The sequence below is a fragment of the Bufo bufo genome, chromosome 7, assembly GCF_905171765.1.
Source record: "Bufo bufo chromosome 7, aBufBuf1.1, whole genome shotgun sequence".
NCBI classification, from domain to species: Eukaryota; Metazoa; Chordata; class Amphibia; order Anura; family Bufonidae; genus Bufo; species Bufo bufo.
In genome coordinates this window covers 209,411,173-209,432,785 of record NC_053395.1, presented here as the reverse complement: position 1 = coordinate 209,432,785, position 21,613 = coordinate 209,411,173, and the positions used below count along the sequence as shown (strand labels likewise).

Sequence of the window (21,613 nt, the reverse complement as noted above, 5' to 3'; positions counted from 1 at the left end):
TTCCCTCTACCGAGGAACAGCACTAGGGGGTGTAAACCTATGCAGGACTTCCCTCTACCGAGGAACTGTATAAGGGGTTGTGAACCTATTCAGGACTTCCCTCTACCGAGGAACAGCACTAGGGGGTGCAAACCTAAGCAGGACTTCCCTCTACCGAGGAACTGTATTAGGGGGTGTAAACCTATGCAGGACTTCCCTCTACCGAGGAACTGTATAAGGGGTTGTGAACCTATCCAGGACTTGCCTCAATCAAGGTACTGTATTAGGGGGTGTAAACCTATGCAGGACTTCCCTCTACCGAGGAACTGTATTTGGGAGTGTAAACCTATGCAGTACTTCCCTCTACCGAGGAACTGTATAAGGGGTTGTGAACCTATGCAGGACTTCCCTCTACCGAGGAACTGTATAAGGGGGTGCAAACCTAAGCAGGACTTCCCTCTACCGAGGAACAGCACTAGGGGGTGTAAACCTATGCAGGACTTCCCTCTACCGAGGAACTGTATAAGGGGTTGTGAACATATCCAGGACTTGCCTCAATCAAGGTACTGTATTAGGGGGTGTAAACCTATGCAGGACTTCCCTCTACCGAGGAACTGTACTAGGGGGTGTAAACCTATGCAGGACTTCCCTCTACCGAGGAACTGTACTAGGGGGTGTAAACCTATGCAGGACTTCCCTCTACCGAGGAACTGTACTAGGGGGTGTAAACCTATGCAGGACTTCCCTCTACCGAGGAACTGTATAAGGGGTTGTGAACCTATCCAGGACTTGCCTCTACCGAGGAACTGTATAAGGGGTTGTGAACCTATCCAGGACTTGCCTCAATCAAGGTACTGTATTAGGGGGTGTAAACCTATGCAGGACTTCCCTCTACCGAGGAACTGTACTAGGGGGTGTAAACCTATGCAGGACTTCCCTCTACCGAGGAACTGTACTAGGGGGTGTAAACCTATGCAGGACTTCCCTCTACCGAGGAACTGTACTAGGGGGTGTAAACCTATGCAGGACTTCCCTCTACCGAGGAACTGTACTAGGGGGTGTAAACCTATGCAGGACTTCCCTCTACCGAGGAACTGTATAAGGGGTTGTGAACCTATCCAGGACTTGCCTCAATCAAGGTACTGTATTAGGGGGTGTAAACCTATGCAGGACTTCCCTCTACCGAGGAACTGTATAAGGGGTTGTGAACCTATCCAGGACTTGCCTCAATCAAGGTACTGTATTAGGGGGTGTAAACCTATGCAGGACTTCCCTCTACCGAGGAACTGTATTTGGGAGTGTAAACCTATGCAGGACTTCCCTCTACCGAGGAATTGTATAAGGGGTTGTGAAACTATGCAGGACTTCCCTCTACCGAGGAACTGTACTAGCGGGTGTAAACCTATGCAGGACTTCCCTCTACCGAGGTACTGTATTTGGGAATGTAAACCTATGCAGGACTTCCCTCTACCGAGGAACTTCATTAGGGGGTGTAAACCTATCCAGAACTTCCCTCTATCGAGGAACTGTATTAGAGAGTGTAGACCTATGCAGGACTTCCCTCTACTGAGGAACTTCATTAGGGGGTGTAAACCTATTCAGGACTTCCCTCTATCGAGGAACTGTAATTAGGGAGTGTAAACCTATGCAGGACTTCCCTCTACCGAGGAATTGTATAAGGGGTTGTGAACCTATGCAGGACTTCCCTCTACCGAGGAACTTCATTAGGGGTGGGGAATTGGCCCAAAGGTCATGGGAAGGGGGAAACAAAGTTCAAGCCCTTCTGGACTGTGTGAAACACCAAGCACCATAATGGAGGCATGATGGGATCTATGTTATGGGGCACCCTCTCCTTGTGAGACCTGAAACCAATCCGATAAAAATATTTTACTCTGGAAATAGCAATAATCAGGCATACTCTAAAAACATGTTTATGAAATTAGACATCGCTACAACGGCCATTGATCGGCTGTGCAGTGACGAGATTAGACATGCGCTGGCAGATACTGTCGCAACCGACAATATAGAAACGGTACAAAATGAGAACGGTAAGCACAACATCTGCTTTTTTTTCACAATTTTGTGCCCACGAGGCAATATTCAGGGGCCGAAAACCATTAAATTGATGAATCCCGTAATCGCTTCTCCGTCCATCAATCACTATACCAAGATCAGAGGATCAAATCTGCACAAAACCAACAAACAGTACAGGTGATCGGTTACCTACCGGCTGACGTCAGGAAATCTGATGGGGAAATGAATGACCCGGCATTTTGGTCGGATGATCTGCTCTAGATTCTTAGGCCGGTGGTCGGGAATCAGCTTCATGAACTTGCCGATAGATGTTAGGAAAGACTCCATGTTGAAGGCGGAGTTAAACACCACAACGTCTGCGACTAAGCTGGAAGACGAGAAGAAACGCCAAGGTTAGGGAATTAAATTGTATGGAATATTTGTCATTTGTAGCCATTAAAGGTTCACTGGTTCTCCACGTTACACTCTATTAGATATACTGTACCCTGCTGCAGATCACTGCTAAATAGGTTCAGATTTGTGCTGATTATTTTCTTTCTAGTGTGGGCTCGGCATGCATGTGGAACCTGCATTCCCTGAATGTAATGGAGGCCAGTATGGCACCAGTTAATGTGGTATTTAGTGTTGGGTTCCCGTCTTACTGAGATCGCCTTGACGTTTGGCAGACGGGCCCAAATAATTTTGTACAAAATGATTTGCCAAGCATCTCAAGTTTATTAGCGTAGCATTTGCACCAGAATACTTTCTATTATTCTGGCATCATTGTACTTTATTTGGTTCGCAGAGTGCTGTTGCATTGTATATATTTTTTTGCCATTATTTTCTTTATATACTTTTGCTGGGGTCAGGATCTGAATCCCCTGCATAGACACAAGGTTGGAAGATATAATGGAGCCTGCCTGCAGCCACCAATAGAGGGAGCTACTGAGCATACTGCCTACATTTTATACATTGAGCTCTATAATTAAACTGTATTATTATTATCATTATTATTATTAGGCTGCACCGTTTGGACAGCTTCTTTTGATACCTATTAGGGCATATGGGCATCCTAGAGTGGAGCCCCCAACTTGGAACCTCCTCTATGAACCAGGAACAGCTGTTCAAAGAGTGGACATCACACAATTACAATTGGCTATTTGAAATGGCACAGTGTAATTCCACAATTCCCCTGCAGTGGCCGCCAAAGGGAAAATGAATGGTTGCATTGAGCATATCCCCTGGAGATCATAACTGATTGCCAGGGTGACTTCATTCTACAAAGTGGTGGTGATGGAAAAGGAAGGGGGGGGGGGGGGGGATCACCTGTTCCATTAGTGAGACCAACTCCATTCCACCTGCCCCAAAAGATGGTTGACCAGACCCCTGAACGTATAGTGCTCCTTGGTATATAGCGCAGTGGGGAGTGGAGGGAATTGTAGCGCTGCATGACTAGGCAGATTTGCCATTTAAGACCCTGGGAAAGCTGGGTGAAAATCCGCCTATAGTAATTTTACTCGCCACTCTACTTTCCCAGAATCAGATGAACAGAAGAAACATGAACCTTACTCTGTCAGCCCATTATGACTGCCTTGTTATAGTTTTAATACATTTTAATATATTATTGCATTCGCTTATGGCATAAAACTTCTAGAGACTCTCCTGTTCTTTTGTTATTCCTCCTTGAAATTTGTGAATAAATTAACATCTGGGTGTTACCAAATATTGGTGTGTTCCTGCACACACAGACACAATCCTGTGTAGGGCACATATACCTTTGACGGGCAGAATGGCAACACCCAGTGGACAATTTGCTTACACATTTCCAGGAGGAATAACTGAGGCATGGCGTAACTCAAGAGATCAAAAAAAAAACATGATGCAGAATTATACTATAATAGAGAATACAAGTGTGCACTAAGACAGACATGTCAAGAGCGATGACAGGTCCCCTTTAAGCCAGTCACTGAAGGTTAACCGGCACATTGGCCGAAGCACGGCGGTAACATGGGCTTGTGACATGTTCTCGTCGTTTTTCATTTCAAACGCAGCGCGCATTAGGATACATCGTTGAGTGATGGCTTAGCGGCTCGTGAAAATGGCGCAGCGCTCCAGTTAAAGGTCTAGAACATTATTTAACTCCATGTGAAGCCATAACGGTTAAACTGATGCGGATATGCTTCATTGGCTATAATGGAGCAAGAGAGACGTCTTATGCTCCGAAATTTATCAAAAGAGGCTCCTCACACTCCATTATACAAGATGAAGGAAGCTGACCTCTCATTCTCGCTTTTCCACCCACTGAAGCGGCTGCAGCCCTCTACTGTACATCCGCTGACACGGACCCGCACTCACCAAGGAGAATTTAGGGGTAAATTTGGAAAACAAATGCCTTGTACTAAGGATGAAAGGATCACATCCAATGGATGAAAATATCACATACTGACCCTGCACAGGGGAGCATTTACTATGTAGTATTCCTAGATTCCAGTCTCACTTTCTCATGGCAGTGTTTTTTTTTTCTGTTTTAGGGCCCTTGCACACGACCGTATGCCCTCCGAGACGTACGGTCCGTGAACGGGCCATATGTCCCGGAGCGGCATGGATCATGTGCAGGGGACAGATTACAATGATGCTGTGGACGTCGGGCCGCCGGCGGGACTATTGTCCGGCACTCATAAGATCACACGAGTGCGAGACAATAGCACCGCGCGCGGCCCGACGTCCACAGCATCATTGTAATCTGTCCCCTGCACATGATCCATGCCGCTCCGGGACATATGGCCCGTTCACAGACCGTACGTCTCGGAGGGCATACGGTCGTGTGCAAGGGCCCTTACTCAGCGTTTTTATTCTCTTTTTAATGTCACTTTAGGGGGACGTTCACACAATAGATTTTACAGTAGAATTTTGGCGATTAAATTGTACCGAAAACCTACGGCGGCCTTGTCCTTCTTCATACATTTCGATAGGAGGCAGCGCTAAGGATCGTGGGGCGGCAGCTTATAGTGGCGGTTGCGCAGAGAAGAAACATGACCCTTCTGGGCCCTGCCCACCGCTCCACGATTCTCAGCGGTGCCTCCCATTGAGATTTATGGGAGGAAGAAAGGACGTGCTGCAGGCGGGTTTTCGTCATGACTGTCTGCTCCAAAATTCGTGTAAACGTCCTATAAAGCCTATAGTGCACTATGAAATGCAATTTCCTCATGGCTTTTCTGTTGTTGTTGTTGTTGCAGTGTGCTTTTAGCGTCTTTCACAAAGGGCAGCATAGCCTAGGTATGGCATTTTTTTAAACTCTTATGGAAATGTTTAAAGGGCATCTGTCAGCAGTTTTGTACCTATGACACTGGCTGACCTGTGCACTTGGCTGCTGAAGGCATCTGTGTTGGTCCCATCTTCATATGTGCCTCATTTCTGAGAAACATGTAGTTTCAATATATGCAAATGAGCCTCTAGGAGCAATGGGGGCGTTGCCGTTACACCTAGAGGTTCTGCTCTCTCAGTAACTGCAGCTATTGGGAAAGCCTCCGCTGTAATATACCGCAGAACTGTGCCTATTGCTGCTAAATGTACTGCAACTCTCATCATCTATTCAGTAAACACAGACTTATTTACCTTTATCCGGTCCCAAGTGCGGACCTTGTGCAGTCCCAGGATCAGACTTGATCATGGCAGTAAGAGGGTTATCTGCTGCGATGCGAGTTTTCCCCCAGCAGGAGTGCAGCTGTGTATAACAGATTGCGTGGGCATCGTGGCAGCGCCCCCACACCATCACCACATCAAGGTGAAAGAAGGGGTTTTAAATGCAGCCATTGGCCAGGTTGGCATGCTTCGTACTATCCCTACCAGCTTTCCCTACTAGACCTGCGCTCCCGGCCTTGCACTTCAGTAGGGTTTTACCGCGATGTGCGGGGATCACTGCTGCGGCTAAAAGAAGCAAACGGGAAAATAGGTGCCGCCCTGTTGGGTTGCAGAAAATCTACAAAAGGAGAAAAGGATCTAAACCCAAATGTAGCATATGCATATCCCTGCAGGAATAATTAAGCAGAGAGCAATTCTGAGGTTATAATGCCTTTAAATATGAAAGGTTAGTAGAGGGTTGCAAGTTTTCTCTGCAGCAGACGTGACATTTACATAAAAGTCAATACATTAATGTTCTCCTCCTGTATACAATTTGCATTTTTTATCTTCTCCTATAAAGGCATGCGCAGGTTTACAACCTGGTGTTGCATTCATCATCATGTTGGTTTAGCAGGAGGTTTTCTTTCTGTGATGACACGGGTGGGCTTACACGGTACTTTTTTTGGGGGTTTTTTTTAGATGCTGGTGTCATTTTGTGCTTTTCTTTTTTTACGTAATTTTGCAAAAGACACAGGAAAATCTGTGACCACAACATGTGAACACACCTTTAGGTTAAAGCAGTTGTGCCAACAATTTATGAAGGGGGAATTTATTAAAGGGGTTTTCCACTGATGAGCTATCCTATGGATAGCTCATCGGTGTCTGATCGGTGGAGGTCCCGTGTGTCGGGAGAAGCACCGACACTTGCAGTAGCACCGCAGGCTTCTCTCAGCTCACCAAGCACAGTGCTGTACATTGTATAGTGACTGTGCTCAGTATCGCGCTCAGCCCCATTCACTTCAATAAGGAAGAGCTGTTTTTAGGCCACGTGACTGATGAACGTGTCGTCACTGGCCTAGGGAAAGCCGTCAGAAGGCTGCGGCTCTGCAGGTGTCTTCTCAAAAAGCTGATGGGCGGGGGTCCCGGGTGTCAGTCCCCCACCGATCAGATACTGAAGACCTATCCAGAGCATAGATCATCAGTGTAAAACTTCCGGAAAACCTTTTTGAGACCAGCATTTTCCAAGCCGGTCTCAAGTCCCTCTGAGCTGCCGGAGGAAGTGTCAAAGTCATGTAGAGCGCAGGCCTCTACATAAGTTTGGCGATTCGTCCGGAAGGCGATGCGACAGACTTAAAAGGGTATTCCGGTTATAACAAGTTATCCTCTATCTACAGTATAGGGCAGGGATCAGCAACCTCCGGCACTCCAGCTGCTGTGAAACTACAACTCCCAGCATGCTCCACTCACTTCTATAGGAGTTCTGAGAACAGCCAAGCAAGTGTGCATGCTGGGAGTTGCAGTTTCACCACACCTGGAGTGCCGAAGGTTGCTGACCCCTGGTATAGGGGATAACTATCAGATCACAAGAATGAGGGCCCCATACCCTGTGGCGCCCCCCTGAAATGAACCGAGAGGCTGGTCGCAGTGCTCGCAGCAGTCCAGCTGAAATAAATGGACCACACAACCACTCCATTTTCATGGAGTCCGACGGTACTTGCACACTCCCATTCTTGTGATCACTAGGAGTCCCAGCAGTCAGACCCTCAGCAACAAACTCTTATCCCCTATCCTGTGGATAGGGGATAAGTGCTATTAGTGCACAACCAACCCCTTTAAGACCCAAGCAGAAATACGTCCTGAAGGGCAGATGTGCCGCTATGTAATTAGAGATATTTGGGTGGGGAAGGGGGGTATTTCTACCACAATTCTGATGTTGAAAATGCTGCAAAGTTCCTGAAATTTCCCTTTAAAAATAATAATCCAGTTGTGGTCTTAAAGGGGTTTTCCACACTGTAGATTCTGAAGACCTACCCTCAGGATATCAGAATGGTGGGGGTCCGACACCTAGCACAAAGCAGTGGATGGAGATGGAAACAGAAGGATCTATCTAGTGTACTGCGGCTCAACTCCTGCCTACTCGAATGTAAATATCCTGAGCATAAATCACCTGGAAAACCTTTTTAAAGGAAAGGTCTTCATTCACAACCATTTGTTACTGTTCCAATGCAACTAAATTTAAAAATATGGTAGCATTGCACATCTCCTATAAAGACCTAGAAATCTCCATGGTAACAGACTACAAACAAATCTTGTGTAGTCTGATCGTATTCTCATCTATCTGTACTTCTTGCTAAAGTACTAAATGTAAGCAGTAGCGCACAGACCATGACTAAATAGGTCTGAACGTTAGGATTTAGTCAGAGCCCTGAAGAACCCTTTTAAGAGTACTTGCAAAGTTGCTCCAATTTTAACTTTGGATGCACCGGGGGAAAAACTGTTATAAAAGTTGACCTACCATTTAAAACTGTGTGTGTCTGTGTGTTTTAGGACTGTATTTTACTCATTTTGGTGTTAAAATTATTTTTTCAAGTGGTCTTTATTAAAAATACTTAGCCGTTTTGTCACTGCTTGTCTAGTGAAGATTCAGAGCTTGCTACTAGAGAATCTCAAGGCTGTGCAGAGAAAAGGGCTCAACATTTTTAATAAAGACTAACTGAAAAAAATGATCTTTAGCTCAAAATGAGTACAATGCAATAATATAAAATGCCCCAAACGTGTACATAGCCTTTGTGTTGGACGCCTGGTTCAGTATAGCTGCATTTTCTAGCAGCAGTCTGCAGTAGTGTGAAATCCTCCATGTATTACACTTACACTTACCATGAAAGGATTTGGTTGTAACCATACTGGAAATCTCTGTCTTGATTCTTTCGTACAGGATAAACCAATTGGTTTTCATGGAAATACAAGATCTTTCTCAGCTTCCCAAGGTCGGTTCGGAGAGCGACGAGTTCAGCCAGGTTGAGGACCGAGCTGGTAAACAGGATCCTGAAAGGGAGACATTGAAGAAGGTTATATCAATGAAAGTATAACAAAAAAAAAAAACTGTGGTGTAAACTAGCTGTACAAATGCCATAGATTCCATATAGGTGGATGAGACCATTTAACCGGACAGGCTGCACTCTCTGTAGACACCATTCTGGGGTAAATACAGTACATGTCAGCATTTATTTGGAGTAATATTTTAGGGCACTATGAATTGAGCTAGAGATAGTTAAAAGGGTTGTCCACCCTGGGAGCCGACTGGAGCAATCCCTAGAACCTGTGCCCAGTTAAAAGGAATCTATCAACCCAATTATGGACTATAATCTACAGCAATACATACATAGTACTGCAGATAAGGAGTCTACATCACTATTTTTAATTTTCCTACCGTTCTGGTTCCCCTTTGTCAGCTCTCAAAGCTGCACTGACATACAGTCTGGACTGCTGTGACAGATTTTCTTTAAAAATAAAAAATAAAAAAAACTCCTGCGATGCAGCCTCAGTGGTCACAAGTGCTAGAATGGCACATCGCCTGCCAATAACATGTCATTCTAGTACGTGACTGCCGAGTGATTGGCGGCATCAATCACGGAACCAAGCCACTTCTGGTTTGGCGGGGAGCTGAATGGTCTGGGAACAGGACCATGGCACATGCGTGTCTGCCTCTCCATTCAAACTGGGGAACACAGGCCCCCAATCACGTGATCGGCGATGGCCCCAATGGTCAGACCATTGCTGATCCAACACTCATTCGCTATTCTATGGATAGGGGATAAGTTGTTGTAATGGGAAAACCCATTTAAAAGGATATTAAAATCTGAACATTTATGGCATATCCACGGGATATGCCGTAAATATCTGACAGGGTGGATTCCAAAAATGGGACACACACACCTATCTAGAGAACAGGGCCCCATCTCACACCGCCGGGAATAGACTGATGGCCAAGTGAAGGGGAAGAATGGTACATGAACGACCAACCTCTCCCTTCCCGGCGGTACGAGACAGGGCCCTGTTCTCTATAGATTGGTTCAAGTCCCAAATTCCTTGGATATATCATAAATGTCCTGACGAGACATCCTCTTGAATAGAGGAATAATAGGCATTCATACAGTCAGGTCCATAAATATTGGGAAATCGACACAATTCTAACATTTTTGCTCTATACACCACCACAATGGATTTGAAATGAAACGAACAAGATGTGCTTTAACTGCAGACTGTCAGCTTTAATTTGAGGGTATTTACATCCAAATCAGGTGAATGGTGTAGGAATTACAACAGTTTGCATATGTGCCTCCCACTTGTTAAGTGACCAAAAGTAATGGGACAATTGGCCTCTCAGCTGTTCCATGGCCAGGTGTGTGTTATTCCCTCATTATCCCAATTACAATGAGCAGATAAAAGGTCCAGAGTTCATTTCAAGCGTGCTATTTGCATTTGGAATCTGTTGCTGTCAACTCTCAACGTGAGATCCAAAGAGCTGTCACTATCAGTGAAGCAAGCCATCATTAGGCTGAAAAAACACAACAAACCCATCAGAGAGATAGCAAAAACATTAGGCGTGGCCAAAACAACTGTTTGGAACAGTCTTAAAAAGAAGGAATGCACCGGTGAGCTCAGCAACACCAAAAGACCCGGAAGACCACGGAAAACAACTGTGGTGGATGACCGATGAATTCTTTCCCTGGTGAAGAAAACACCCTTCACAACAGTTGGCCAGATCAAGAACACTCCCCAGGAGGTAGGTGTATGTGTGTCATAGTCAACAATCAAGAGAAGACTTCACCAGAGTGAATACAGAGGGTTCACCACAAGATGGAAACCATTGGTGAGCCTCAAAAACAGGAAGGCCAGATTAGAGTTTGCCAAACGACATCTAAAAAATCCTTCACAGTTCTGGAACAACATCCTATGGACAGATGAGACCAAGATCAACTTGTACCAGAGAAGAGTATGGAGAAGGAGAGGAACTGCTCATGATCCTAAGCATACCACCTCATCAGTGAAGCATGGTGGTGGTAGTGTCATGGCGTGGGCATGTATGGCTGCCAATGGAACTGGTTCTCTTGTATTTATTGATGATGTGACTGCTGACAAAAGCAGCAGGAGGAATTCTGAAGTGTTTCGGGCAATATTATCTGCTCCTATTCAGCCAAATACTTCAGAACTCATTGGACGGCGCTTCACAGTGCAGATGGACAATGACCCAAAGCATACTGCAAAAGCAACCAAAGAGTTTTTTAAGGGAAATAAGTGGAATGTTATGCAATGGCCGAGTCAATCACCGGACCTGAATCCGATTGAGCATGCATTTCACTTGCTGAAGACAAAACTGAAAGGAAAATGCCCTAAGAACAAGCAGGAACTGAAGACAGTTGCAGTAGAGGCCTGGCAGAGCATCACCAGGGATGAAACCCAGCGTCTGGTGATGTCTATGTGTTCCAGACTTCAGGCTGTAATTGACTGCAAAGGATTTGCAACCAAGTATTAAAATGGGAAAGTTTGATTTAGGATTATTATTAGTATGTCCCATTACTTTTGGTCCCTTAACAAGTGGGAGGCTCATATGCAAACTGTTGTAATTCCTACACCGTTCACCTGATTTGGATGTAAATACCCTCAAATTAAAATAGAGTCTGGAGGTAGTGGATGCAATCCCAGAGGGGACACACAAATTCATGCAGGTGCTCCTATGCGAGGTCCCCATTGCTAGAGGGGCATCACCACTGCTCTTCCTATGAAATTGGCCCATATGCACAATGAGATAAACTTCATGGAGTGAGGGACCAATGTAAATCAACATCTCACGTTTCGAGTGCTGCAGATCATGGTAGCTCCACGTAAATAATGGATAATGAAAGATACGAGAGTCCCGATCCGCCATGACCGTTCTACATCATTTAGAAGCAGCTCTGTCGTACAACAAAGACCACAAATGGAACATTGCTATTGTTAATAGATGATCTGTGGGGCTCGGAGACTATTAAACACTTCCATTTAACACCTAGCGCTAAGGAGGAGAAAAGTTACGTTTACCCTAATGCAATGCAAGGCAGAACTGTATGTCACTTGCTATTGTGCTTGACATCAACATTAATTTTTCCCCTCCGGCCACTATTTAAGCAATTGGAACAAGGTGAGGTTTATGAAGCCACAGGGCTTATCTGCAAAGAAAGGACCTGAAGTAATGTGAGGAAAAATACGGGAGAGAATGATAGCTCCTGACAGCTTCTGTATCAGCATTTCCTTCCAGGAGACCAACATCTTCATGTTCACAATTGTGCAAAATGCAGAAAAACCTTAGGGTCATCTTAAATACAGCTAGTTTAATGCGGAGCTATAGAAGTCAAATTTAAGAAGGAATAATCCTGTGACCTTAATTATAAATAAAACTATTTCCTCCTAAATTAATGTAATAATAATAATAATAATAATAATAATAATAAAAAGTCAATGTAGCATCTCTGTCCTTAAAGGGCTATTATAAAATCCTTTAATAAAAGGCTAGGATATGCCATAAATTTCTGACAGGTTTGGTCTGACCTCCACCGACCTCAAGAATGAAGGGACTGTGGTCCTAGTGGATTTTTATTTTTTTCATCTGCACATTGGCACTCCAAGACACCTGCTCTGAAAGGAGCTGCAGCATTACCCCTTTTAAAGGGACACAGGCAGTGAGCAAATTGTCGATAAAAATCTGTGAATCCTGCAGTTTTTATACCAAGCCTCACAATAGAATAACACTGCCTGTTACGATATTACTTCTCAGCAGTCATTATATTATGATCACAGGTGGGATTACAATAGATAACACGCACAGATCAGCTGTTTGAAGAGGATGTGGTGCTCCGCACAGCTTACCGAGCACAGCTCCGTCCATTGTATTGCAGATCAGCCCCATTCACTTGAATGGGACTGAGCTGCGCTGAGGCCATGTGACCGATAAATGTGATGTCCCTGGCCTGGAAGACCTAAGTAGTGGGGGTGCCGGGAGTCGGCCCCCCACCGATCAGATGATGACCTATCCTGAGGAAAACCACTTTCAATATAAATGCTTCTTGAGATTCCTCAGGATTCTTAGATATAGATCCCAAGGGCCTGTACAGAAAAACATTTTTTGGGCTGTTTTTCATGCAATTTCAACGTCAAAAAAAGGCCTCTAAAAATACTCCCATCCATTTCAATGTAGGCAGAACCTGCTTTTTTTCCCCTACGCTGAAAAAAAATGCGAGGAAAAAAGCAGCAGCAAGCCCTATCTTGGAACGGAATTCCCTCGATCCCCCCACTGAAATAAATGGGAAGCTGGAAATACGCACCAACAACCGCATCAAAAATCAGCGCTGATTTTCTTTTTTTAGTGCGTTTTTTAAAATCCATTGTGTGAACATACCCCCAAAGAACCGGAGAATGGAGGGGCCTCTTCACAGACTCTGCGGGGCTCCTGGCCACCCGGCTCCACAGGGAACAGTAGAAGATCCACATTCACTTGAAAGGAGCTATGGTTCAGTTCTCCTGCTTGGAGACCATGATACGACTGTACCACTGAAACATGGCTGCAGCTCTGTCATCCTCGGGATCGGTGAGGGTCCACCACATATGGCCATCACTTTATGAGACGGGAATAACCCCCCTTTAAGAACATTTAATATGGATACAACAAAAGCAGTCCCACGTCACTCCAACTTCTGGGACTCCTGAACAGGAAACCTGCATTGCGAGGAATATATCATTGTCCCATCTTGGAGGACTTATATACTGTTTTTGTTTTCTTCTTTACTTTTAGGCCCCTTTCACACGGGGCGAGAATTCCGTGCGGGTGCAATGCGTGAGGTGAACGCATTGCACCCGCACTGAATCCGGACCCCTGCACTTCAATAGGGCTGTGCAGATGAGCAGTGATTTTCACGTATCGCAGCATGTTCTACAGTCAGGTCCATAAATATTGGGACATCGACACAATTCTAAATTTTTTGGCTCTACACACCACCACAATGGATTTGAATTGAAACGAACAAGATGTGCTTTACCTGCAGACTGTCAGCTTTAATTTGAGGGTATTTACATCCAACTCAGGTGAACGGTGCAGGAATTACAACAGTTTCCAAATGTGCCTACCACTTGTTAAGGGACCAAAAGTAATGGGACAGAATAATAATCATAAATCAAACTTTCCCTTTTTAATACTTGGTTGCAAATCCTTTGCAGTCAATAACAGCCTGAAGTCTGGAAGGCATAGACATCACCAGACGCTGGGTTTCATCCCTGGTGATGCTCTGCCAGGCCTCTACTGCAACTGTCTTCAGTTCTTGCTTGTTCTTGGGGCATTTTCCCTTCAGTTTTGTCTTCAGCAAGTGAAATGCATGCTCAATCGGATTCAGGTCAGGTGATTGACTTGGCCATTGCATAACTTTCCACTTCTTTCCTTTAAAAAACTCTTTGGTTGCTTTTGCAGTATGCTTTGGGTCATTGTCCATCTGCACTGTGAAGCGCCGTCCAATGAGTTCTGAAGTATTTGGCTGAATATGAGCAGATAATATTGCCCGAAACACTTCAGAATTCATCCTGATGCTTTTGTCAGCAGTCACATCATCAATAAATACAAGAGAACCAGTTCCATTGGCAGCCATACATGCCCACGCCATGACACTACCACCACCATGCTTCACTGATGAGGTGGTATGCTTAGGATCATGAGCAGTTCCTTTCCTTCTCCATACTCTTCTCTTCCCATCACTCTGGTACAAGTTGATCTTGGTCTCATCTGTTCATAGGATGTTGTTCCAGAACTGTGAAGGCTTTTTTAGATGTCGTTTGGCAAACTCTAATCTGGCCTTCCCGGTTTTGAGGCTCACCAATGGTTTACATCTTGTGGTGAACCCTCTGTATTCACTCTGGTGAAGACTTCTCTTGATTGTTGACTTTGACACACATACACCTACCTCCTGGAGAGTGTTCTTGATCTGGCCAACTGTTGTGAAGGGTGTTTTCTTCACCAGGGAAAGAATTCTTCGGTCATCCACCACAGTTGTTTTCCGTGGTCTTCCGGGTCTTTTGGTGTTGCTGAGCTCACCGGTGCATTCCTTCTTTTTAAGAATGTTCCAAACAGTTGTTTTGGCCACGCCTAATGTTTTTGCTATCTCTCTGATGGGTTTGTTTTGTTTTTTCAGCCTAATGATGGCTTGCTTCACTCATAGTGACAGCTCTTTGGATCTCATCTTGAGAGTTGACAGCAACAGATTCCAAATGCAAATAGCAGACTGGAAATGAACTCTGGACCTTTTATCTGCTCATTGTAATTGGGATAATGAGGGAATAACACACACCTGGCCATGGAACAGCTGAGGAGCCAATTGTCCCATTACTTTTGGTCCCTTACCAAGTGGGAGGCACATATGCAAACTGCTGTAATTTCTTCACCTGATTTGGATGTAAATACCCTCAAATTAAAGCTGACAGTCTGCAGGTAAAGCACATCTTGTTCGTTTCATTTCAAATCCATTGTAGTGGTGTATAGAGCCAAAAATGTTAGGATTGTGTTGATGTCCCAATATTTATGGACCTGACTGTATATTCAGCGTTTTTCCCGCAACGCAGGCCCCATAGAAATGAATGGGTCTGCGTGAAAATCGCAAGCATCCGCAAGCAAGTTTTCACGCATGGTTGCTAGGAGATTATAGGGATGAAAGCAACCCCGGACCCCATTAAAGTGTATTTATTTTATTATTTTCCCTTATAACATGGTTATAAAGGGAAAATAATAGCATTCGTAATACAGAATGCTTACTAAAATGTGGATTGAGGGGACCTGCAAAAGGACCTTTGATGACGTCAACGCAGGTCCTGCTGAATGAAGATAGATTTCTATCTTCATTCAGCAGGACCTGCGCTGACGTCACCGCACTCACCACGTGGTGAGCGCGATTACGTCAAAGGTCCTTTTGCAGGTCCCGAAAGAAGAAGAAAGAAGACGATGCCAGCTGCGCGAACAAGAGGATGAGGTGAGTAAAAAATTTTTTATTTTTTAACACCTCAAGGCACATTTTACTTAGCATTCTGTATTAAGAATGCTATTATTTTTCCTTATAACCATGTTATAAGGGAAAATAATAAAATCTACCTAACCCAAAGACGAACTTTAGTGAAGAAGTCCGGGTTCGGGTCTGGGTACCACATTCAGTTTTTTATCACAAGCATTGCACCCGCGCGATAAAAACTGAACGTCGTAACCGTCGTGCGGTTTTCCCGCAATGCACACGCGACGCATCCGGAGCAAATCCGGGACGCCCGTGTGAGAGAGGCCTTAGGGGTTATATGAAGAGCCCTAGGCATCTTTTCTATTTACATGCTATCATTGCTGGCTCTGGCTGCGCTGCCTGCGAATACGTCTGTGGTAATGAAAGCCTTCGCTATTACACGACAGCGCCGCACCTTTGAAGATCAGCCAGACGGAGCATGTTACCTTCGCAGACAACCTCCATGACTACGATTACTAGAGCGGCGAGGAGGAAACTGTTCCAGGTTCAAACGAGACCCTGCCGTATTATCAGCGGAGACAGAGTGCTGTTAATAAAGAGAAGACAGACAAGGTTTCTATTTTGCACGGGACGGCTCGTCTACGGGCTTTTGAAGCTCTGGCATACTTTGTAAGTTAAGCTCATCTGGTCTGTAAACGTGCGCTTTCATGTGGTCAGCCCACGAGCCATACGTACTGCTGCACAATCACACCACTGTAGATCATCAGCGCGAGGATGCTTCGCATTTCCTTCAGACCTTTCAGCTTCAATGACTTCTGAGCAGCATGTTTTAAAAGAACCAACCATAGAAGAAGAAAAAAAAAGCCATGGCAGCAATCTGACTCAAACCAGATGAGGCTCTATTATAGGTTAGACTGCAAATAATGACAATGTTAATACAAAGAGACCCCAGGATATCCTGCGACGGAACGGATTTATCTGCACAATCTCGGAAATGGATAGCGGCAATTATACCGCCCCGCCATCCCCCCTGACTGACAGGCGTTGTCACAAGCGTTGGGGTGTTTAGTCTTCAGTTTCGGTGTTAAATCACAAGCAACGCGTTTCGGGCTCAAGTGCTGATATCAATGAAAGAGTATATTCTCCACGATTGTGCAGACTGTATTTATTTAGGGAGAAGGACACTTTGACAAACGCTGAGGATCAAGCCAATTATCGGGAACAAGCGAACACTAATTTGCAATAACTGGTCTGTGCGAATGTAGAGTCGATCACGCTTCTTTCACCCAGCATCAAAAATCCTTGTCAGCAGCATATCGCCCCGTGTTCGCCCTCTTTTACTTTGCACCAGGCCATGTGCAGGGCCCTTTAAATGAGCAAAGATTAACTTGAATGTTGTTGATCGTCACTCGTTAGTGACCTGGCATTGGCCTGGGTAAGAGGACCTTAAAGGGGTATTGGTGGCATATCACCAGAATATATCCCCATTGTCTGAAAGGTGCGGGTCCCTCTGGGAATCGAGCCCTGAAAGTTGTGGAAAGTGCACTGCACGTGAGCAGCCGTCCTCCATTTATTTCTGTGGGGGCGCCGAAAATAGTCGAGCCCAGGCTCGGCTATTTCCGTCGGCCCCATAGAAATTAATGGGAGCAGTGGCCACACAAGGACGGTGCGCTCCCATTCACTACTACAGGGAGAGCACTTGGTGGTGGCCAGACCTGGGGAAACCCGGGGTCCTCTGGCCACCACCTTCCCCATTCTCCGTCCTAGCGATATGCCCCCATTGTCTCAGATGGGAATACCCCTTTAAAAGGTCGCTCGAGCCTGTATGTGTTTGCAATGGGGAGAGAGGATAAAGCTACTGCCAGACACTTCTGCCGGTGGCTTACCACCCAGGAGAGTAAAAGGATTGGATGAAAAAAAATATGTATTCTCCCAATCCATCTTTTCGATCTTGGAGGAGAGTCAGAATGCCCCCCATACACATTAGATTGTAGGCTGGCCCAGAAGCCTTAACACACCAGGCCCAATCCAGGCTTATCTACATGGTGAAAAATCTGAGTGGGTTTGTAGAATGGGTCTGATGGCTTGAATTCAAGTAGTAGTTAAGTAGCAGAAATCACTACTACAGACATCATACAGAACATGACGATCTCTTTCTAACAAAGCTAGAACCAGCCCTGTACCTCACATGGATCCAGAGATCTCCCCATTCATTGCTCTGCTAGATTTATATCAGGCTCATGAGGCGTGCCCTTTCTGCTGCAGCTCAGGAGGCGTGTCCTTTCTGCTGCAGATCTATCACAACGCGGGGCGTGTCCTTTCTGCTGCAGCTCAGGAGGCGTGTCCTTTCTGCTGCAGCTCAGGAGGCGTGTCCTTTCTGCTGCAGCTCAGGAGGCGTGCCCTTTCTGCTGCAGCTCAGGAGGCGTGCCCTTTCTGCTGCAGATCTATCACAACGTGGGCCGTGTCCTTTCTGCTGCAGCTCAGGAGGCGTGTCCTTTCTGCTGCAGCTCAGGAGGCGTGTCCTTTCTGCGGCAGCTCAGGAGGCGTTTCCTTTCTGCTGCAGCTCTACTATCAGCTCAGAGGGCAGGTGTTTTCTGCTGAAGCTCATTACCTATCACAGCTCAAGGGTCATGTCCTTTCTGCTAAAGCTCAATACCTATCACAGCTCGTGAGGCATGCCCTTTCTGCTGCAGCTCTCTCCCTGTCACAGCTCAGGGGGAATATTTTGACCGCTGCAGCTGTTCCCCTATGACAGCTCAGGGGGTGTTTCCATTCTGCAGAAGCAGTCTCCTTATCACAGCTCAGGGAGCGTGTCCCTTCTGCTGCAGCTTTCTCTTTGTAATGGTCACAGCTTCTAACAGTAGACATGACTGGTGGCAGCTGAAGGATGGAACTGAGCATATGTGTCCACCTCAGCGATGTTAATACACTGGACATAGAAATACGGTAAAGAACAAACAGCAGGTGGCGCTACACAGGTACATTTCATTGGATAGCTCAGTGGCTATAGTAAATGTTTAATTACATGGAAATACAAAAGTATTCAGATCCAGGTGCTGGCTTGAAATATTTTTTTCCCAAGGGATAACCCCTTTAGGGAAAGCTGGGCGACAACCCCTGTAGGAGCTATAATGACAGCCAGGTGGAGGAAACATTACACAGCGGATGCACCTCGCCCTCTGTACTGTCGCCATTATTTTGCAGTCGCTCTTAAGTCTAGCATCAGGAATCTTTCGGCAGTATTATCTAGTCAGTGCCAGTTATTAGCTATTTAGTTTAGCACTTCATGCCAGCTCAGCTGATTACACCCTACCAGCTAATCAGCGTCCATCACTCCTGCCCTACAGCAGTCTTAAAGATACTTTACTAAGGACATTCAAGGCCACAGGTACGTGCTGAGTAAATTATTGTATAATTATGCTAACGCTGGGATTACATCCAGATCTGACAGTTTCAGGAAGAAAAAGAGTTTTATTTCAAAAAAATTAAATAATAATAATAAAATGATAAATAAGAGAAACTGGAATCCGCACGTAGATTAATTTCTCTCAGCGGGAAGCAACACTTCATGTGGTAGGATGTGAGAGGAAAGCGATGGAATATGTCCAAGTCCACCTGTTCATGTGCGCAAGGACCAAAAAAAATGAAACCAACATAATAATAAAAAATAAAAATAAAAAAATAAAAAGTAACTCTTTTAAACCTGGTGTCTGATGTTCCAGTCTGATAGTCTGGCCATGGAAGTGCAATAGAACAGGAGCAGAAATACCGGACTTAAGGGGCTATCCCATGATTAAGGCTACTTTCACGTCTGCATTTTACTTTTCGGTATCGAGATCCGTTGTATTATATATCGGATGCGTTATTGCCGAACTCATGATGGATCCAGGAAAAAAACGCAGATGTGAAAGTAGCCTAATGTCAAAATTTTTAAATGAGACATCATATAGTACAGGACAACCTCTTTCTAACAAAGCCAGAACCAGCCCTGTACCTCACATGGATCCAGAGATCTCTTCATTCATTGCTCTGCTAGATTTATATCAAGCTGGCAGCTCAGGGGGAGTGTCCTTTCTGCTGCAGCTCAGGGGGTGTGTCCGCTCAGCTGCTGCTCTCTCCCTATCACAGCTCAGAAGGCAGTTGAAGGATGGAACTGAGCATGTGCGGCCTTCTCACTGAGCAGGACAAAGAAATAAGAAAATGAACAAACAGCGGGTGGCGCTATACAGATACATTGCGCAATGATGATTAGTGCTGTGTCCACTTTACTATATCCTCCCTGAGAAACAGTGAAGAAACAGTGAAGTCCTTAGCATGGCATCCCCTCCATTCCTCTGATCATTAGGGTCTTAGAGGCTGGGACCCCACCAATCACATGTGATAGCATATCAGATAGGAATAAGCTTTTAAAGGGCATCTGTCAGCAGTTTTGTACTTATGACACTGGATGACCTGTTACATGTGCGCTTGGCAGCTGAAGGCGTCTGTTTTGGTCCGCTGTTCACATTAGTCCGTACAGCTTTAAGGTATGTAAATGGGCCTTTAGAAGCAACGGGGGCGTTGTTGTCACTCCTAGAGGCTCTGCTCTCCGTGCCGCACCCTCTGCACTGTGATCGACTTTAGGAGACCTCAGGACCAGGCGTGATCCCATTTACACTGCCTGGCCCTGTCAATCAAAGTGCAGAGGGCACGGCAGACGCACAGAGTCCCGAGCCTCTAGGAGTAACAGCAATGCCCCCCTACTAGAGGCTCATCTGCATATACTACAATATCAGATTGGCGGCGGTCAGTAGCAGCGAACAGAAAGAGAGACAGGAGACGGCGCGCAAGCCTTCGCTTCATACAGCTGATCGGTGGGGGTGCCGGGTGTCGGATCCCCGACTATCTATTGATGACCTATCCCGAGGATACGTCATCAATATTAAAAGCCTGGAAAACCCCTTTAGGTGGATCACAGAAATTACAAGTGTTTGAGGGCTTTATCAATTCACTAAATGACCGATGAAGCATCTCCTGATTAATATTCATGAGGCGCCGTCTCTGTCTATAGCAGATCTACAGGCATCCAATGTCCATAGGAATAACAAGGTAGTCACATAGGCTCCTCAAAGGAGTGCAGTCCTATAATAAGCATACAGGCGAATGCACTGCCAAGCAAAAGTAACAATAGAAAATCAAGGCTTAGGTAACTAGTACAAGCTACAAGCTCACCAATATCTGAATTCCAAATTGTGGGACGTTGTAACGAGAGTGGTCAGAGGTTTTGACCATGTTGACCATGCAAAACTGCTGACAGTACTAAGTAGGGGCTGGATAAAGCTAGAAAAGCATGCCTTTCCTGGAGCTTTTATTATCAGGAGTAGTGTGAATATGAAGTTTTATTACTGACCAGGAGTGAGAGCTTCACTGCAATGCATTCTCACACCCTAACCCTCCGGTTTGCTGTGAATGACAGCTGTAGTATCCAACCAGGAGACATATACTACTACACAGCGGACTGAACCTTTTCATCTAGTGCAGGCATGCTCAACCTGCGGCCCTCCAGCTTTTGCAAAACTACAACTCCCAGCATGCCCGAACAGCCTACAGCAAGGCATTGTAGGAGTTGTAGTTTTACAACAGCTGGAGGACAGCAGGTTGAGCATGCCTGATCTAGTGTATAGTTCTTGGTGCCGGTGGCTGCCCGGAACTGCTGATCGGCAGGGGCGTGGGGCATCTCACCCCCACCGATCCGATATTGATAACCTATACTGTGGAAAGGCCATTAATATCTAAGTCCTGGAAACCCCTTTAATGTCTCCAGAATATAAATGAATAGACCCTTCATCTCCCAGGAACGACAGTAATCTACAGACACTTCTGTGCAGCTCGACTGAAGCGCAGCGCCAAAGTATAATTCAAAACACCTGCATTTCAGCTCACGGTAATGGTATTATTCCACGCGACTTTCTAGAAAACAGATATTTCTCAAAAGAACAGAC

The 21,613-nt window shown here is 45.4% G+C and overlaps 1 protein-coding gene across 3 annotated transcripts in view; it reads right to left on the bottom strand.

Moving 5' to 3' along the window:
- GTDC1 (glycosyltransferase like domain containing 1) overlaps window positions 1-21,613 on the bottom strand; it is a 185,783-nt gene that overhangs the window by 134,606 nt on the left and 29,564 nt on the right. For all 3 annotated transcript variants that reach the window (XM_040440664.1, XM_040440662.1, XM_040440663.1), the window contains exons 3-4: window positions 8,491-8,658; window positions 2,207-2,380 (exon numbers count right to left, since the gene is read on the bottom strand). In XM_040440664.1, coding sequence (XP_040296598.1) covers window positions 2,207-2,380; window positions 8,491-8,658 — 342 coding nt within the window. The remainder of the gene's footprint in view (window positions 1-2,206; window positions 2,381-8,490; window positions 8,659-21,613) is intronic.